At 57.2% G+C, this 16,004-nt stretch overlaps 2 protein-coding genes across 7 annotated transcripts in view; one reads left to right on the forward strand and one right to left on the reverse strand.

Moving 5' to 3' along the window:
• Window positions 1-544: 544 nt before the first annotated feature.
• CXCR5 (C-X-C motif chemokine receptor 5) lies at window positions 545-12,498 on the forward strand. The gene is made up of 2 exons (XM_045483065.1): window positions 545-745; window positions 9,733-12,498. The coding sequence occupies exons 1-2, from the start codon at window positions 689-691 to the stop codon at window positions 10,798-10,800; spliced, it is 1,125 nt and encodes a 374-aa protein (XP_045339021.1). The 5' UTR covers window positions 545-688; the 3' UTR covers window positions 10,801-12,498.
• The window catches only part of BCL9L (BCL9 like), a 28,491-nt gene continuing 24,857 nt past the window's right edge, over window positions 12,371-16,004 (reverse strand). For all 6 annotated transcript variants that reach the window (XM_045483064.1, XM_045483060.1, XM_045483059.1 and 3 more), the window contains one exon: window positions 12,371-15,740. In XM_045483064.1, coding sequence (XP_045339020.1) covers window positions 14,647-15,740 — 1,094 coding nt within the window. In that variant the 3' untranslated portion in view covers window positions 12,371-14,646. The remainder of the gene's footprint in view (window positions 15,741-16,004) is intronic.

Genomic DNA, 16,004 nt, shown 5'->3' on the forward strand with positions numbered 1-16,004 from the left:
TCCAGTAATGTTTTAATGGTGTTCTCTTTGAAAGTTTCTAACGTTTCTCTCCAGGACTTGAGCTGGAAAGGGAAGAGGTTTTGCCCTTGACCAGGCAAAAGGATAGCAGCACGTCGGATGACCAAGCGTCCCCATTGGCCTGGGAGTGAGGGGTTTCCCAGGACAAGGGACTTTCGGTTGGTGGCAAATCGGATGACTGGTCACCCTAGTGGCGAGAGAGATGAAGGCTTGGAGCTGACTTGGAGAGGAGGTCCTGGAAGGGCTCTCCTCCTGTTCCCTTTCTATGTGGAGTTTCCCTCATTGCCCCACTGACTGGTGTGGTGGTTTTCATTATAAGGTACAACTCCCTTATTGGGAGGTACAGGGAGGAGAGGCGAGGGGCAGCCTTCGTATCTGTCACAAGCCCCATTGAGACAACTATTGCCAGGAAAGAAGCCGAAATGCTTGACTAGCACTGATGATATGGGGATTTTCCCTTTTTCTTCAAAAAAAAAAAAAGACCCAGTGGAAAAAAAAAAAAAAAGCGATGAGTTGTGAGGCAGACAGCGGGTCCTACGCGGCCCCAGGAGACAGTGCGCAACTCATTTGCTTAAATTTGCAGCTGACGGCTGCCACCTCTCTATAGGCACCAGGCAGAGAGCCTCTCAACATCAGACAGTGACCAGTCTGGTGACATACGGCTACAAGCATGAACTACCCCTTAACCCTGGACATGGACCTTATCAACTACAACCTGGAGGACATGGTGAGTAGAGACAGATGGTCACCCAGACCCCACTTGGAATTCTCAATTTCCTGTGCCCAGGGCTCAGGGAAGAGGGGACAGCTGTGGAGTCCCCTCCCGCTGTGGATCAGCAGAATCTAGACAGGCCCAATGGCACCTGCCTTTTAAGACTGCATTTCCCCATTCCAAGGAGGAAGCAGATAAGTAGAGTTGTTGCTTTAAATAGACATCCTTTAGAGGGGATCAGAATTTTGGGTTCCAGTCCTGCATCCTCCCGGGCTTGCTTTGTGACCTGGAACAAGTCACTTTGCCTCTCCATTCTTCCGAAGAAGGTCCTCCTCTTATCTTTTAGGGCTGGAATCAGGGTCTAGATGGGAAATTACTTTGGAAGTGTTCTTACTGTCAGGAATCTGGTGCTGTTCCGGGATATTTATTCATCACTTGCTATATGATTGTATCATCAGGGCACTACATTCTGTGTTGAATGGAGAAGCCGAGGATTTGGTCCTGGCCCTCAGATAGCTCACGGTCTACCCATGAAGACAAAACCCCCACTCACTGGAAACTCTTAGACAGTAATTGGGTGCTAAACCAAGGAACTGTGAGACCAGGTGGCCAGCAAGGGAGGGGACCACATGGGGTCAGAGTCGGGGGGAGGGGGGGCACAGGGATGCCAGATTGGTGGGAGAAACTGTGTTAATCCTAGAAATGTTTTAAAGCATGTTGTGGTCCCCGTCAGAACACTGGAATCTCTAGAGTTGAGGTGTTCTCGGATGGGCTAAGAAAATGATTCCCAGAATCACACTCGGCTTCGCACCCAAGTCCCTCCTGTGAAGCAGAGGTTCAGCTGGCTTGGCTGTCACTGGGCTCGCAAAGGAGGTATGTAGGGAAGAGCTAAAGCAGAGACTCTGGAGCTCCTGTGTGTCGGCAGGAGAGGGCTCTTTATGAGGATCTTTGGGGAACTTCTTTCCTCCTTTCCTCCCGTGGCCAATGGCACTTCTAGGGAAAGGACTTCTCTTTGAGCTACACTCTGGGCTGGATCAGAAAAGATCCAAATCCTTTCTCCCAACGCCCACTTGCTTTCCTGACCCTAAACTCACCCTGAAATGTTCTCCAACACCCTTCAGTTCCACCGGCTAGAATCCATGCTGGAACTCTACCAGCCGGGTTCCCAGACGTGCTTGGAAAAGCCCGCCCACTTGCCCAGATCCCAGAGCTAGGAAGCCGCCGAGAATGTGAGGGGAAGAGCTAATTACCCCAAGTCTGGTCCCTCAGACCCAATCAGATAAAAGCAGAGCCAGAACCATCAGTCTAATCCGACCTGCCGCCTAGCCTGTGGGACCCAATACAAAATGAAAACGCAGGGCCCCTTGTTCAAAAATTATTAAGAATTTCAAGATAGCAATCGCAGAGCGCTAAACCGAGCGTGGAGCTCTTCTAAGTACAGGGCCCGGCGTGACTGCACAGGCCACATGTCCATAAAGTTGGCCCCGAGAGAAATGACAGACTCTGGGCAGTACCCTCAACCAGGCTAAAACCCCACCGCCCTGACAAGGTGCCAGCCTCCCACCCTGGCCCCCCATCTTGGCCCCTGGCCTCACCAGAGTAGGTTAGTGGATGTTTTCCTCTGCCTACAGCTTTGAGCTGACCACGAACCCTGACCCAGTTGGACGCATAGTAACCAACCCAAGATCTGGCCACTCCTGGCTTCTGAGAAACCGCAAAAGTTTCCCCTAACTGCATGCGCCACTCCACTGCGTGACCTACTAGAGACAGGTGGTGGCAGAGGGCAGGGGACAACAGGGTGTGTCCCACATATTAAAGACCACCAGCAGCCCAGGGAGAGAGACCCGACTACTTGTTACAAACTGAGGGCCCTTGGCCACAGCTAGGTGTTGGTCATCCTGTCTTCCCTTCTGCCCCTTGAATTCTGAGATCGACTCCAGCCACTTGAAATGTCCATTTTTAAAAGATGAGCAGCCAATCCCCATGAGTGGCGGACCTACACAAAAACTCTAGATGGCTGACTAAGCACAAGGAGCCAGGTCCCTGGGGTGGGTGTACCAGGGACTGATCCTGCTAGGAAGGCAGACCTAGGCAGACCTAGAAAAGTCTCTGTCCACAGGAACCTTGATCTGAGAGTGCAGAGCCTCCTCTTGACAGCCCCGGGGCCTGGGCTGGGGGACCTACAGGGGCTGGGGGTAAACCTCACCTCCAGCCCCACCACACCAGCCAGGAGGGGAAGCTGCTAAAAAGCAGGACGAATCTGGTCCAACCCCAGGACCTGGACTCCCCTATCCTCTCCTCAGTGATGGTCCCCCCCCAAAACATTTCACTGTGGGCAGAGCATCACAGGCTACAAAGCCTGTCCACGTGTATCACCTCATTTCATCAAGGTGTAAGGAAGAGGAACCAAAACCAGCCCAGGCTGTCTCGGGCCATGCGTTGGGAGAGGGGAGGATCCCCCACCTCAAATAGGTCAAAAGTCCCAGAAGAATCCCAGTGGAGAGGGCCCCAACTGGAGGTGATTTGAGGAATCAGAGATGAGGGAGGTCCAGCCTGGGGAGGGTTCAGTGTTGGGGCGAATCTGGGCTCAGACATACAGACCGCAGTCTCCACCGGGAACTCTTGCCTTCCTTAAGGCCACAGATCCCACCCCTCTGGCCGAACGGCATAAAAAGTCGCCACGGATTAGGCCCTGAGAATCAGGAGACAAGAACGAATAGTCTTTCAGGAATGACCGGACAAAATGTTTCAAGTGGGTGCTGACCCACGAGATGGTTGCTGTACAAAACCTAGGGTACACATCTACCTGTCCCTCAGACTGGGTGACTGTCCCCAAAGTGTAAATTGACTTTGGGGTGCCACATGGGGACCCTCCCCCCAAACCTAAAGATTCGGCGCAAAGATAGAAGTAGCTTTGGAGCACCTGCATGGTTCAGTTGCTTAAGCGTCTGACTCTTGGTTTCAGCTTAGGCCATGATCTCGTGGTTCGTGGGTTCGAGCCCCGTGTCGGGCTCTGCACTGACAGCTGGGAGCCTGCTTGGTACTCTCTCCCTCTTTCTCTCTCTCTCTCCCTGCCCCTCTCCCTCTCTGCCCCCACTCGTGCTCTCTCTCTCTCTCTCTCTCTCAATCAATAAACATTAAAAAAAAACAGAAACGTAGAAGTAGCTTAAAGTCTCCCCCCAGAACCACATCCGGGGCAGTACGATGTTCCTAATGGCCAAAACCCTGCGTACAGAGGAAAGAGGAGCCTGGTGGCTTCACTTCTGAAGGGGGGGAGGGGGGAGGGGGAGGGGGGAGGGGGGCAAGCCAGGCCCCACATCTCTTCTTCCTTCAGGTGGCAAGCCAGAGTCTCAGATGGTCTTTTGGGAGTGTGGACCCTCAAAAGGAAGAATGGGATCAGGGACACAGACCCCCATTCGCACCCTTAGCCCGATCTCAATCCTCAAGCCACTGAAGGCTGGAAGGACAGATGCCCGGCTGACCCCATTCACAGCTCTTGCCTCTTGGTTGGGAATATCCAGACAAGGACACAAAAGGCGACGGAACCTGGGGGTGCTCCCTAGGGCCAGAGCAATGACCTGTGTCTGTGTGCAGACGCGTCCTGCGGCCAGTATGACTCAGGCCCCTGGGCTCCTGGGGTTCTGCCCGGATGAGCCACAGCACCCAGCAGGCCGGCGCTCTCTGGGGGGCTGAACGCCAAGGTCAGTCTGGCCACAGGACAGACAGCTAGAGAAGCGAAGCTCCCCCACAGGTGCTGAGCTACCTGAAGATCGTGCCCATCCTTGGGCAGAGCATGACAGCCCGAGAATCCGAGCATCTGGGAGCTGTGAGTGAGGGGCACTCGAGGGCAGAGCCCAGTCTCCCATCCAGGGCTGGAATCCCTTCCCGAATACTTGAGCTCATTCTTCCTCCTCCCAGGGGACCCCAACCCACCGTAGGAGAGTTCTGCCTGTGAAAAGCTCCTTTCTCCTTTGACTGAAACACCCAGCCCCCAGCCTCTGCCCATCCCTCCCCATCTGCCCTCGAGAGCCTCAAACAGTGAGCCTGTCCTGCCTTTTTGCCTATGGTGGTTCTTCCAGTCCTTGAAGAAGGCATCTGTCCTGGGCTCGGGTCTTCTTGTCCCAAGACTCTGCAACCCCGGTACCAGAAAACTTCCTCCCAGGGTGGGGATTTCCAGACCCCTCAGCAAACCGGTCACCCTTGTCCAGACCAAACAAACTGCGATGGTGTCAGCTGCCCACCTACAGGTTTCTGTTCACCTAAGTAAGGTGACAGGAGCCTTTCTGGCAGCCGCGTCACCCTGTTGACTCATCTTAAGCTAGCAACCAGCAGACTCTCGGGCCTTTTTCTTCATCAACTGTCGGTAAGCCAGGTCTTCCCTAACTTGTCCCCCGACAGTTGAAATCTTAAACCCGAGTCTAGGTCTCTATATTTTCCCCTGTCAATTCCATCTGGTCAGCTTGGGCCTCTAGTTCCAGGCTGTGGAGGACGCTGCATTTCCTGGAAGGGTCCCCCAGCCGTGTCAGCTGAGACAGGGTGGAGAGTGTCAAAGGGGTGAGGGTCCGGGACAGACTCCGGAGGAATGCCGCGGTTAGCCCCTGCCCCACCAGCTCACACAGTCTAATCAGCAAATGTTTGCTAATCCTCACGCTGGCCAGTGCAGCGCCCCGATGTACCTGCTCCCCTCCTCCCCCCCTGCCCGTCCTCTCTTCTCCTCAACACCAGAACACAGAATGTTCTAACTCCTCTCGCCCTGTCCCCGGTGCTCAGAGCAATTTCTACCTGGATTCCTGGCTCACTGCTCAGCTTTATCCTGCTCATCAGGTCTCCTTGCCTTCTCTGGGGCACGAACCCCCAGCCTCTGTGCGGGCTCTCTGCTGGGTACCTGCCTAGGCCACATGCCCTCGTGGCCTGGCCTGGGCACGTGGCTGTGTCTCTACACGGTGCGTGCTGCTGTCAGAGTATGTGTGTGCCTGAGGGCCCCGGGTTCCTGCAGCTTTTTTTTTTTTTTTTTTTTTTTAACGTTTATTTATTTTTGAGACAGAGAGAGACAGAGCATGAACAGGGGAGGGTCAGAGAGAGAGGGAGACGCAGATCTGAAACAGGCTCCAGGCTCTGAGCTGTCAGCCCAGAGCCCGACGCGGGGCTCGAACTCACGGACCGTGAGCTCATGACCTGAGCCGAAGTCGGACGCTTAACTGACTGAGCCACCCAGGTGCCCCTCCTGCAGCTTTTGATGTCAAAAAATGAGTAAGCACTTGGCCAGATTGCCTGCACTGAGCTCCCTCAGGGTGTGAGCCTTGGAGGGTTCCCTTCTGCACCCCACTCCCCAACGTATTCAGGATTAGACGTATTTAGGATTAGGTTCCTCATCTTCCCACCGGGCCAGAGTCAACCTTGCCTCACTGCCCCTCTCCATGGTTCGGGGAGGGGTGGGGTGACCGATCCCCTAGGTATGGGAAGTGGCTTTCACATGTGCCACTTCTGAGCCCCCAAAATGTCTGTTTGACACCTCCTACTGAGATGTACTAACAACTCCCAGCACCCCTCAAACCGGCTTCCTCCCATGTTGTTGCCCTCCCTGCCCGAGCACTTTTCCAAACAAATACCTCTTGGCAAGAAGGAAAAGATAGCTCCCCTCAACCCTCTTTGAAACCCAGCTTCTCAGGAGATGGGAGTTCTAGGGTCCTGGGGGCACCTCCCGCCGCGCGGATGTTAAGTGGGCAATAAACCAATCAGCCTGGATGCTTTAGAGGGTAAGGATTTGAGTGGTTCTCATAAAGGGCCTCCCGGGTCAGGTAAGCGGGCTGTACCTACACCGGCCAGGCGTCGTCCAAGGGGCAGTGGGCGGCCAGGCTCCCCCCCAAAGGTAGGCGGAGTCCAGCCCCACTGACTGCCCCAGGCCCCGTATCTCTTCGCCCCTGGTCTGAATTGCTTTGCTCACCACTCATCTCACTGTTTCCCCCGTGTACCTCCTGGTCAATTCCAATAGGAGTCAACGAGCATACTGGAAATAGCTCCCGGTATGGGGACAGAACCCAAGGTGGGCTCTAGGCTCTCAAGGGTATTAGGAGGAGGCAGGAACCGAGGAAGGGTGAAAAGAAGTGTTTGAGTCTCCGCAGAGGCACAGAGAGGGACTTGCCTCAAACTTTGAAATACAAGAAACTGCTGAGAAACTCTGAGAAACTGCTCTCAGCGGTAGTAACGACATAGAGAGGGGCGCCTGGGTGGCTCAGTCAGCTAAGCGTCCGACTCTTGATTCGGCTCAGGTCACGATCTCACAGTTAGCGGGGTCGTGGGATCGTGGCATGGAGCCCTAGGTCAGGCTCTGTGCTGACAGTGCAGAGCCTGCTTGGGATTCTCTCTCTCTCTCTCTCTCTCTCTCTCTCTCTCAAAGTAAATAAAGATGAAAAGACTTGGTTAAACAGAAGCAGAGAATGTAAGAAGAGAATCTAGTTCCAAGCTAGGAAGGAGGGAGGTAGGAAGGTGGGGCCGAGTGGGCCCTTGGAGGAAACGTAGGCATTAATGAGACAGGCAGTCGTGGGGAGAAAGAATTGTTCTGCAAAAGGTAGAGTTGGAGCAAAGTCTTGGAGACGGGAATGATGAACCCGGAGGACAGGGCGCCTAAGGCGATAGAGTAGAAGGCGAGGCTTGAGAAGTTGGAGGAACATACATTTTGTAGACACGTCAAGCCCCCGTAGGGGAGTTCAGACGTCACCCTGCAAGCCCATGGTTTTCAAATGAAAGTAGAGCTGGTTTTTTGTTTTTGTTTTTGTTTTTTTAATTAAACGAGAGCTTCTGTGTGAAACACCACACGAGACAAGAGTGGAGAAGTCTGGTTTGAAGGCAAGGAGAGGAGCTGAGCCTCCCCACCAACCCACCCCCCCCCCCCCCCCCGAGCCCCAGGAAGCCCTGCAAGGACAGTCCCTGGATGGGATCACACTGTGTGGAGTGCCCTGCAATCGGATCTGAAATGTGGCCGTGTGTGGCAAACCTCTTTCCCTCAGAGAACATGCAGTTAATCTCATTTCTTTTTGAGAACTACATCGTATTCTGTTGTGTGAATGCACGGAGACTGGCTTACGCCAATCTCCTGTTGAGTAATTGCATCACAAACATGACTTCTTATAATTGGCTTTGCTATTAAATGTGAACTGGGCGAGGGGGGTAAAGGTGAAAAGCAAACCACTGCTTACAGGTAACCGGGGACCAATGAAGGGCTTTAAGCAGGACACTGACAGGATCTGCGGGTTGGAACATTCCTCCTGTGTTTGGCGGATGGACAAGGGTGGAGAAGTTGCTGGCATGGGGCCATGGAGGCGGTAGGGTGAAGAAGGGCTGGACTGAGGCTGTGGCAGAGGGATGCTGGGGCGGGGGGAGGCAGAGGGCTCTGCCATCGCACCCGATGTATCCCCCGCCCCCTTCCCCCAGACCCACTTGCCCCGGGGACCAGAAGGAAAGACACAGGTTGGGGACCTGGGTCTGCCCACTGAGGGCGAATGTGTGACCCACAACTGGGGCCCCTGGGTGGCAGCGTAACCATCTCCTGCTTTGTGCAAGACCCTCACTCTCCTGGAAGAGGGGCAGTGTGAGACCATCTAGAGCTTCTGTGCAGAGTGTCCTGTCCCATCCTCTGCCTCCCCGGGGCTCATCATTTATAGAAGTGTCTTTTTCAACCCACATAAGTTGGTTATAATTGGTTTGAAACCATGGGGAGGGGGCCGGTGGGAGGGGTGGAGAACAGGGCTGGGAAGCGAGGAGGAGCAGGTGCAGGGGGACAGCTGCGAGTGAAAGGTATGAAAACAGACACCGTGTCTTCCTTTGCGGTTAGCTGGGTAAACAACCTGAGCGCTGGTGGGGTGGGGTAAGGGGGGAGGAGGAGGGGGGGGGAGGAGAAGGAGGAGGAGGGGAGGGGAGGAGACAGGGGAGGAGCTTCCAGAGACAAAGTGGGCGCATCACCCTCTCTTGGAACAGCAACAGCCCTTCCTCTCTTCTGAAGCCGTGAAGGAAGCAGAGGAGGGAGCTCCCGAGTGATGGGCAGGAGCAGGGAGGGAAGCCCAGGCAGGGCTGCGTAGTGGTGGAAAAATCGGCTCTGGAGGGAGATCAAGGTGGGTTCAAACACACCTGACCTTTGTAAGATAGGAAAATCACAGGGGCGCCTGGGTGGCTCAGTCGGTTAGGCGTCTGACTTCGGCGCAGGTCATGATCTCACAGCGAGTTCGAGCCCCGTGTCAGGCTCTGTGCTGACAGCTCAGGAGCCTGGAGCCTGCTTCCGATTCTGTCTCCCTCTCTCTCTGCCCCTCCCCTGCTCGCTCTCCGTCTGTCTGTCTCTCTCTCTCTCTCTCAAAAATAAACAAACAGTAAAAAAAAAAAAAAAAAAAGACAGGAATAGCACATACCTGAGCTTGTTATGCGGAGTGAACAAAGCAGGAGGCTAGCGCTACAATTTCAGCTACAGTGAAGACATTCAGGAACAGGGAGACGCATCAAGAGGAAGCCCGTAGGCCACACCAGCAGCTGCCCCCTCAGCAGGATCTTAGGTTTTAGCACCCCCTGCTCTGTTGGGAATTGGAGCAGACGGCCCCTTGCCCCAGCCAGACCCATTTCCAAAACTGAAGTTCCAATTCCATGCCGTGAGCCGGCGGCCTTCCCTACCCGAGGACATGTAAGCTCAAAGCACCTAACAGGTGCACAGCCCTTCAGAGTCCGTGAAGCCTCTCCCTCCCGTACGCACCACGCATCTCCTTCCATCTTTATCACCACCCCGCGAGGAATCAGTCCCATTCACAGTCGAAACCTGCAGCTGGAAAGGGCAAAGCGATTCGTTCGTGGACACACAAGGGGAGGTCGGGATTTGGTCGGTGGGATGTATCGGGAGCCCAGGGACAAAGGCAGCGTGGGGGTGGGGAGGACAGGAGAAATCTACAGGGGACTCGGGGTCCCCCTGTGAGGGGGAAGATGGGTCCTCAGTTCCCCGCCCTGCTGTCTCCTTGCCCTTGCAGTACAAGGAACTAGGCAACTACAGCGACAGCACGGAGAGCCCCACGGTGGAAAATCACCTCTGCTCCACGGCGGAGGGGCCCCTCCTGTCCTCCTTCAAGGCCGTGTTCATGCCCATGGCCTACGGCCTCATCTTCCTCCTGGGGATGATGGGCAACATCCTGGTGCTGGTGATCCTGGAACGCCACCGGCAAACCCGCAGCTCCACCGAGACCTTCCTGTTCCACCTGGCCGTGGCCGACCTCCTCCTGGTCTTCATCCTGCCTTTTGCCGTGATCGAGGGCTCCGTGGGCTGGCTCCTGGGCACTTTCCTCTGCAAAACTGTGATCGCCCTGCACAAGATCAACTTCTACTGCAGCAGCCTGCTCCTGGCCTGCATCGCCGTGGACCGCTACCTGGCCATCGTCCACGCCGTCCACGCCTACCGCCACCGCCGCCTCCTCTCCATCCACATCACCTGTGCCACCATCTGGCTGGCGGGCATCTTCTTCGCCTTGCCGGAAATCCTCTTTGCCAAAGTGAGCCGCCTCCATCGCAACGACTCTCTGCCGCGCTGTACCTTCTCTCAGGAGAACCGAGCTGAAACCAACGCCTGGTTCACCTCCCGCTTCCTCTACCACCTCGGGGGCTTCCTACTGCCCATGCTGGTGATGGCCTGGTGCTACGTAGGAGTGGTGAACCGGCTGTGCCAGGCCCAGCGGCGCCCGCAGAGGCAGAAGGCGGTCAGGGTGGCCATCCTGGTGACGAGTGTCTTCTTTCTCTGTTGGTCACCCTACCACGTCGTCATCTTCCTGGACACCCTGGCGAGGCTGAAGACCGTGAGCAACAGCTGTGAGCTGAACGGCTACCTCTCCGTGGCCATCACCATGAGCGAGTTCCTGGGCGTGGCCCACTGCTGTCTCAATCCCATGCTCTACACGTTCGCGGGCGTCAAGTTCCGTAGTGACCTGTCGCGCCTCCTGACCAAGCTGGGCTGTGCCGGCCCCGCCTCCCTCTGCCAGTTCTTCCCTACCTGGCGCAAGAGCAGTCTCTCTGAGTCAGAGAATGCTACCTCCCTCACCACCTTCTAGGTCCCGGCCCCCTTCGTTTCTGCTTTCCTTGGGGGATGCGGTGTTCCTGGAGCCCCTTCCACGGGACCTGGGATCCTAAGAGCTCGCCGTGGCCTAGCTGTGTCCTCACATGGGGCAGCTGGATGAGCCAACCCCTCTCTCCAGGACATCCCTGCCATCGCTTCTTCCAGCCCCAGGGCTGGGCTGCAGGCCGGGGAGGGGAGGCAGCCCAGAGGCAAAAGCAGAGGATACCTGTGCCCGGCTGTATCCCCTGGGGCTGAGATGACCCCCCCCACACACACACACACCTTGTTTCATCTTAACCATTGGAAGCTCAAGAAACAACTTCTACTTCTGCCCTTGCCCGTTGCGGAAGTCAGTCCCCTCCCAGAATGCACTCCGTCAGCTCAGGGACCACCGACCTGCACCACTACCCACCTCTCCTCTCGCCCCGCCTGCCGAAAGAAGCTAGAGGCTGAGCACCAGGGGATGGATGGAGGTCAAGGCTGAGGAAAGGCCAGCTGGCAAAAGAACGCGGCCTTAATGTCTCAGCCACTAACAAACACAGACGTTCTGCCGGGCCACCAGCCCTGCAGCATCTCGACCAGGCAGGAAACTCAGACTGACCCAATCCCGGAAGCTGCTCCTGGCCCTGACCAAAATGGCCCTGGGCCAGCCCCGCGTCACTGGGCCCTGGGAGGTCTGCAGACTGAGGGCAGACTCCAGGCGCCCTCAGAGACCAGCCAGCCAGTGTCCTACAGAAGAAAGAAGGCCCAGCCAGCAGAGAGAAGCCACTGACAGGAAAGATTCTCCTTCCTTAGCCCCAAGGAGGCACAGGTAAAAACCAAAGCCTGCTGTCTTCTCTGCCCAGTGTAAAGAGGGCCAGGGGCAGTAGGGTCCGGGGTCCCGGCGGGCCTGGGCACTGATAAGGAAGGAGGCAGTCCGTTCCTTCCCGCCCCCCTCTCTGCAAGCTACACAGCAAAGGGGTCGCAATCGCACGGAGGGAGCACTTCGCCGAGAGTCAGAACGGAGATGGAGACCTGCCCCCAGAGAAGGACGACAGACTGAAAGGGGCTTCCGGGGGTCATCACATCCAGCGCCCTGCCTGCAGGCCAAACCCAGAGCTTGCCTGTCTCTCTGGGCCTCGGCAAGAGCCATGAGGCATCCCCTTCGTCTAGGCAGGGTGAAAAGCAGGCCTGGGCAGGGAAGTCCCCGAGCCTCAGGAAGCCAAGCCCTGCCCCTGAGAGGATACTACTCAGATGGAACCAGAGGATGCTGCTCCGTGCCTGCCTGCCCAGAGAGGGCTCTCCCTCCCTCCTCCTCCGCCTCTGGGCTCGCCAGGGCGGGATGACCGGGACCCCAGCACTCGCTGAGGGCACCTCTGGGTTGCCCAGTCCCGCTCAAGGCAGCTGGCCAAGCTCCCTGGGAGGCCCCCATGGTGGAAGTCAGAGCTTGTGACCCCAGGAGGGAGGGCTGTATCTTCACCGTAGGACCCTGGGAAAGCCCCCGGAGCCCCGCTTTTTCTCTCCCAGCATCCAACAGTAAGCTGGGCAGTCGAGTAGCCAGACACAGAAGCAAAAAGGCAAGAGGATGGATTTTAATTTTCTCTTTTTAATAAAAAGGCACCTATAAAACAGGTCAATACAGTACAGGCAGCACAGAGACCCCCGGAACAAGCCTAAAAATTGTTTCAAAATAAAAACCGAGAAGATGTCTTCACATATTGTATTTATATATTTATATTTATATATATATATTTATATAATGGTACAAAATGGCTGGGGGTATGGCCATGGATGGAGGGAAGTAGGCTGGCCTGTGGAGTTCACCTTGGAAAGCTAGTCTGGTGGCGGAGATGGGAGAAGAGAATGGGGACGGCATTAGGCCCTTTGCGGTCTGACCCCTCTCTCCTCTGGGCAGGAAACACTTAGAGTCAGTTTGGGGAGTCTTGGGTCAGGGTGGGGGGGGGCGGGGGTTCATGGGTACAAGGCCCAGGTTGAGGCAGGGTGGGCAAAGCGCCTGGCAGGATGGAAGCTAGGTGGCCCCCAAACACAGATGTCGGGGCCCTGGCCCTGGGCCCCTGGGAAGGTGCTGGGGGAGGCAGGGGCCTGCAGCCAGCCGGCCCCAGAGGAAGCGCTTGACCTGGCTGACGGTGGACTGAGGACAGCACCAGACTGGGAAAAGTGGGGCGAATTCCCTTTGTATCACAGCTGCCAATGCTAGACCAGACCCTGCAGATCAGGAAGGCTGGGGATGGGGCCACAGCAGAAGACCCCTTGTCTAGAAATGGCCCTCGGCCCCGGAGGCGGGGCACAGAAGGCCAGGGAACTGCCCTGCCACCTCACAAGGCAGGAAAGGAAGTGAGAAAAGGAGAAGTGTTTTACTCCTGGGGCCAAGGGGGCAAAACACTGAGTCTGTATGGCTTCAGCTCTGACCAGAGGCAGGTGGGGAGTTTTGGGAAAGAGCAGGGGACTGAGGGGGAGGCAGTGGCTGCGCCTGGGCGGGCACAGAGCCCTGAGCCCGGGGCAGGGGGACCTTGCCGGTGAGAAGGCAGGCAGAGAGGAGGCGACAGGAGGCCCCCTGCTTTTCCAACACTTTCTCTAATCCATGCTCAAAGGATGGAGGCTGGAGAGAGACAGATCTACTCAGCCAAGCCCTTTTCCTTCCGCCTTTGGTGATAAGAAGTAGGTGGCAGTTCCTGGAAGAGACGGGGCCCGGGGGTCACCTGGCCCAGGGCTACCGCAGCAGGCACAGGACCACGTGGACCACCGTGCCACCACCCCATGGCTCCACTCAAGGGGGCCACACAGCCTCCACCTCTCCCTCCTTTCCTGCATCCCACACTGGGGAGGGAGGACTTCAAGTTCTGGCCAAGGTGTAGCAGCGGGGGACACCAGCCATCCACAGCTGGGAAGCCAGGGCCCCGTGTCGCCTGTGCGGGGCGAACACACACGCCCGTGCACACATTCTCCTGAATCATTCAGCAACAGACAGACTGCCGCTCTGGGAGGCCTCAGCCCGGACGGGGCTCTCCAGGAGGAAGCCTCGGTGGTCTGACCTCAGTTTAGGTGCGGGCTATCTTTCATTTCACCGTTCGGGGAAGGGACCGGAATGGTATCCTTACAGACCCAGAGACAATGCAAACACTGGGTACCTGTGTCAGACTGCATGGTCCTGAGTCCAGGAGAATGGAAGGGGCAAGAATTTGAAGAGGGAGGGAAGGGTTTTCTTTTATCCTTTTTTCTTTTTTGTGACTTCTATCAAAACACAGAAATACAGCACACACACAAACCGGCACAAAAGCGCAGCGCTCTATTTACAGCTGCGGCTGGCACCTGCCCACCTGGCCAGCCGCCTGCAGGGAGGGGTGGGAGAGGGGGTGAGCCACATCAGCAGGGAGAGGAAATGAGGCAGGAAGAGACAGAAGGAAAAACAGGTGGGAGCAAAGAAACCAAGAGGAGAGAGAAGCTCGCGGCAGAAAGGAAAGGGACAGAGTGGGGAGACCTCCTCCTTCCCCTCTCCCCCCACGGACTCGACACAGGACTCCGAAAGCACAGCTGCAGAGGGTGGGGGCAGAGAAAGAGGGAAGGGAGAGGCTCCATAGGACTGGGGAGGAACGGGCGAGGGGCAGTCCCGGTGGTGGCCGAAATGGAACCCCAATCCAAAACCCCCCACCCCGCTCTTGTCACTTCCCCTTAAGCTGCCAGCACATCTGGTTTCCACAAAATGCCACGCCCCACACAAGCCCCTCCCACCCCCTCCACCCCACCCCTTGACCCAGGCCATCCCAACACTGGAGGGGAAGGAACTTTCTTAAGGTTATCATATTTGCAGTATCGCCCCAGCTCCGGCCCCGCACGGGGACTGCTAGAAGGGCAGGTTGGCCATGCTGCCCGGCGCCGGGAGGTAGCCCATCTGGCTGTCCAGAGACACGCTGCGCTGCCGCAGGGGATGGGACACCATGAGGTTCTGCTGGGGCGGGGGGCCCATGAGGGAGCCCTGTGGGGACAGCATGTGGGGGGGCTGGCTGTAGACCTCACCCCCCACGCCCCGTTGCTTCATCAGCATGAAATTCTGCTGGGTCATGAGGCCTTGTGGAGGCGACATGACCCCCTGGTGCAGGCCGTGGGGCACCATGCCCTGCTGTGGGGGCACACCTGTCCTGCCCAGCAAGGACATCTGTCCGGGGTGGCACATGGACATGTTGAGCCCCCGCTGGACGCCCTGCTGGCCCGGGAGGTTGGGGGGCCGTGAGGGGGTCTGCTCCGCCATCATGTTCTGCAGGTTCATGAGATGCAGATTGGGGGGCTGGGCCTTGGGGGGCTGGTTCTCGCTCTTGGGGAAGTACTGGAGGGTGCTGCTTGGCTTCTCAGAGGGGATGATCCTCGACAAGTCGAACTCAGGGATCCCCGTCGGGGTGGGCCGGATCACCTCGCTCAGCTCGGGGTCGTTCAGCACTGATGCCACCCCGGGGAGCACGCCCGGCGGGTAGGCGTCGCCCATGCGCCCAGCCATGCCTTTGCCCATCAGGTGCTGCTGAGGGGGCATGGGGCCGGGCGGCTGGCTAGGCAGGTCCTCTGGGGGCAGGGGCATGCCTGAAGGGTAATGCTGCTGCAGGCCAGGCCCCCCACCCCCACCCCCACTGGGGGCCATGGCACCGTGGGGCTGCTGCAGCCGAGGAGGGAAGGGCATCATCTGGGAGGAGCTGGGCACAGGGCCGCAGGGGGCATTCAGGGAGTCTGGGCCCCCTGGAGGCAGCATCATCGAGTTTTGAGGGGGCCCTCCTGTCCCCTGCGCATTGGGGTGCAATGGAATGTTGGACCCCAGAGGGGTAGGGGAGGGCAACATGGTAGGTGGGGGTTCGTGGGACAGGGGCTGCTGGCCTGGCAGGTTCATGCCCATGGGGCTCTGGGCAGCAGCCGAGTTCAGGTGCATCTGGTTGGGCTGGTTATTGCTGATCCCTGTGGGGAGAGAGCAAAGAGGGTCAGAAGCTGTGTGCACCCAGCTGTGAGAGGGTACAGAACTCAGTCCTTCCCCACTCCCCAGCCAGGCTCATGCCAGGAGGGGTAAGGGGCCTCCACCGTGGGCCTGTCCTGGCTGCAAGGGCATGGACTTGAGGCATTCAAGTCAGAAGCCAAGAGACCCAAGTTCTGGCCCAGTCTGCCATGGGGTCATCACTGGATGTTGGAAAGACCACTGGAGTACTCTGGGCTTCCTTTCGCTAA

This window comes from Leopardus geoffroyi, chromosome D1, assembly GCF_018350155.1.
Source record: "Leopardus geoffroyi isolate Oge1 chromosome D1, O.geoffroyi_Oge1_pat1.0, whole genome shotgun sequence".
In the NCBI taxonomy this organism is placed as follows: domain Eukaryota; kingdom Metazoa; phylum Chordata; class Mammalia; order Carnivora; family Felidae; genus Leopardus; species Leopardus geoffroyi.

What these genes read in the sequence shown, in the direction of transcription:
- CXCR5 (XM_045483065.1), top strand. Translation starts at nt 689, where the DNA reads ATGAACTACCCCTTAACCCTGGACATGGACCTTATCAACTACAACCTG. An exon ending in ACTACAACCTGGAGGACATG is followed by an intron (nt 746 to 9,732) that starts GTGAGTAGAGAC and finishes TTGCCCTTGCAG; the next exon opens with TACAAGGAACTAGGCAACTA.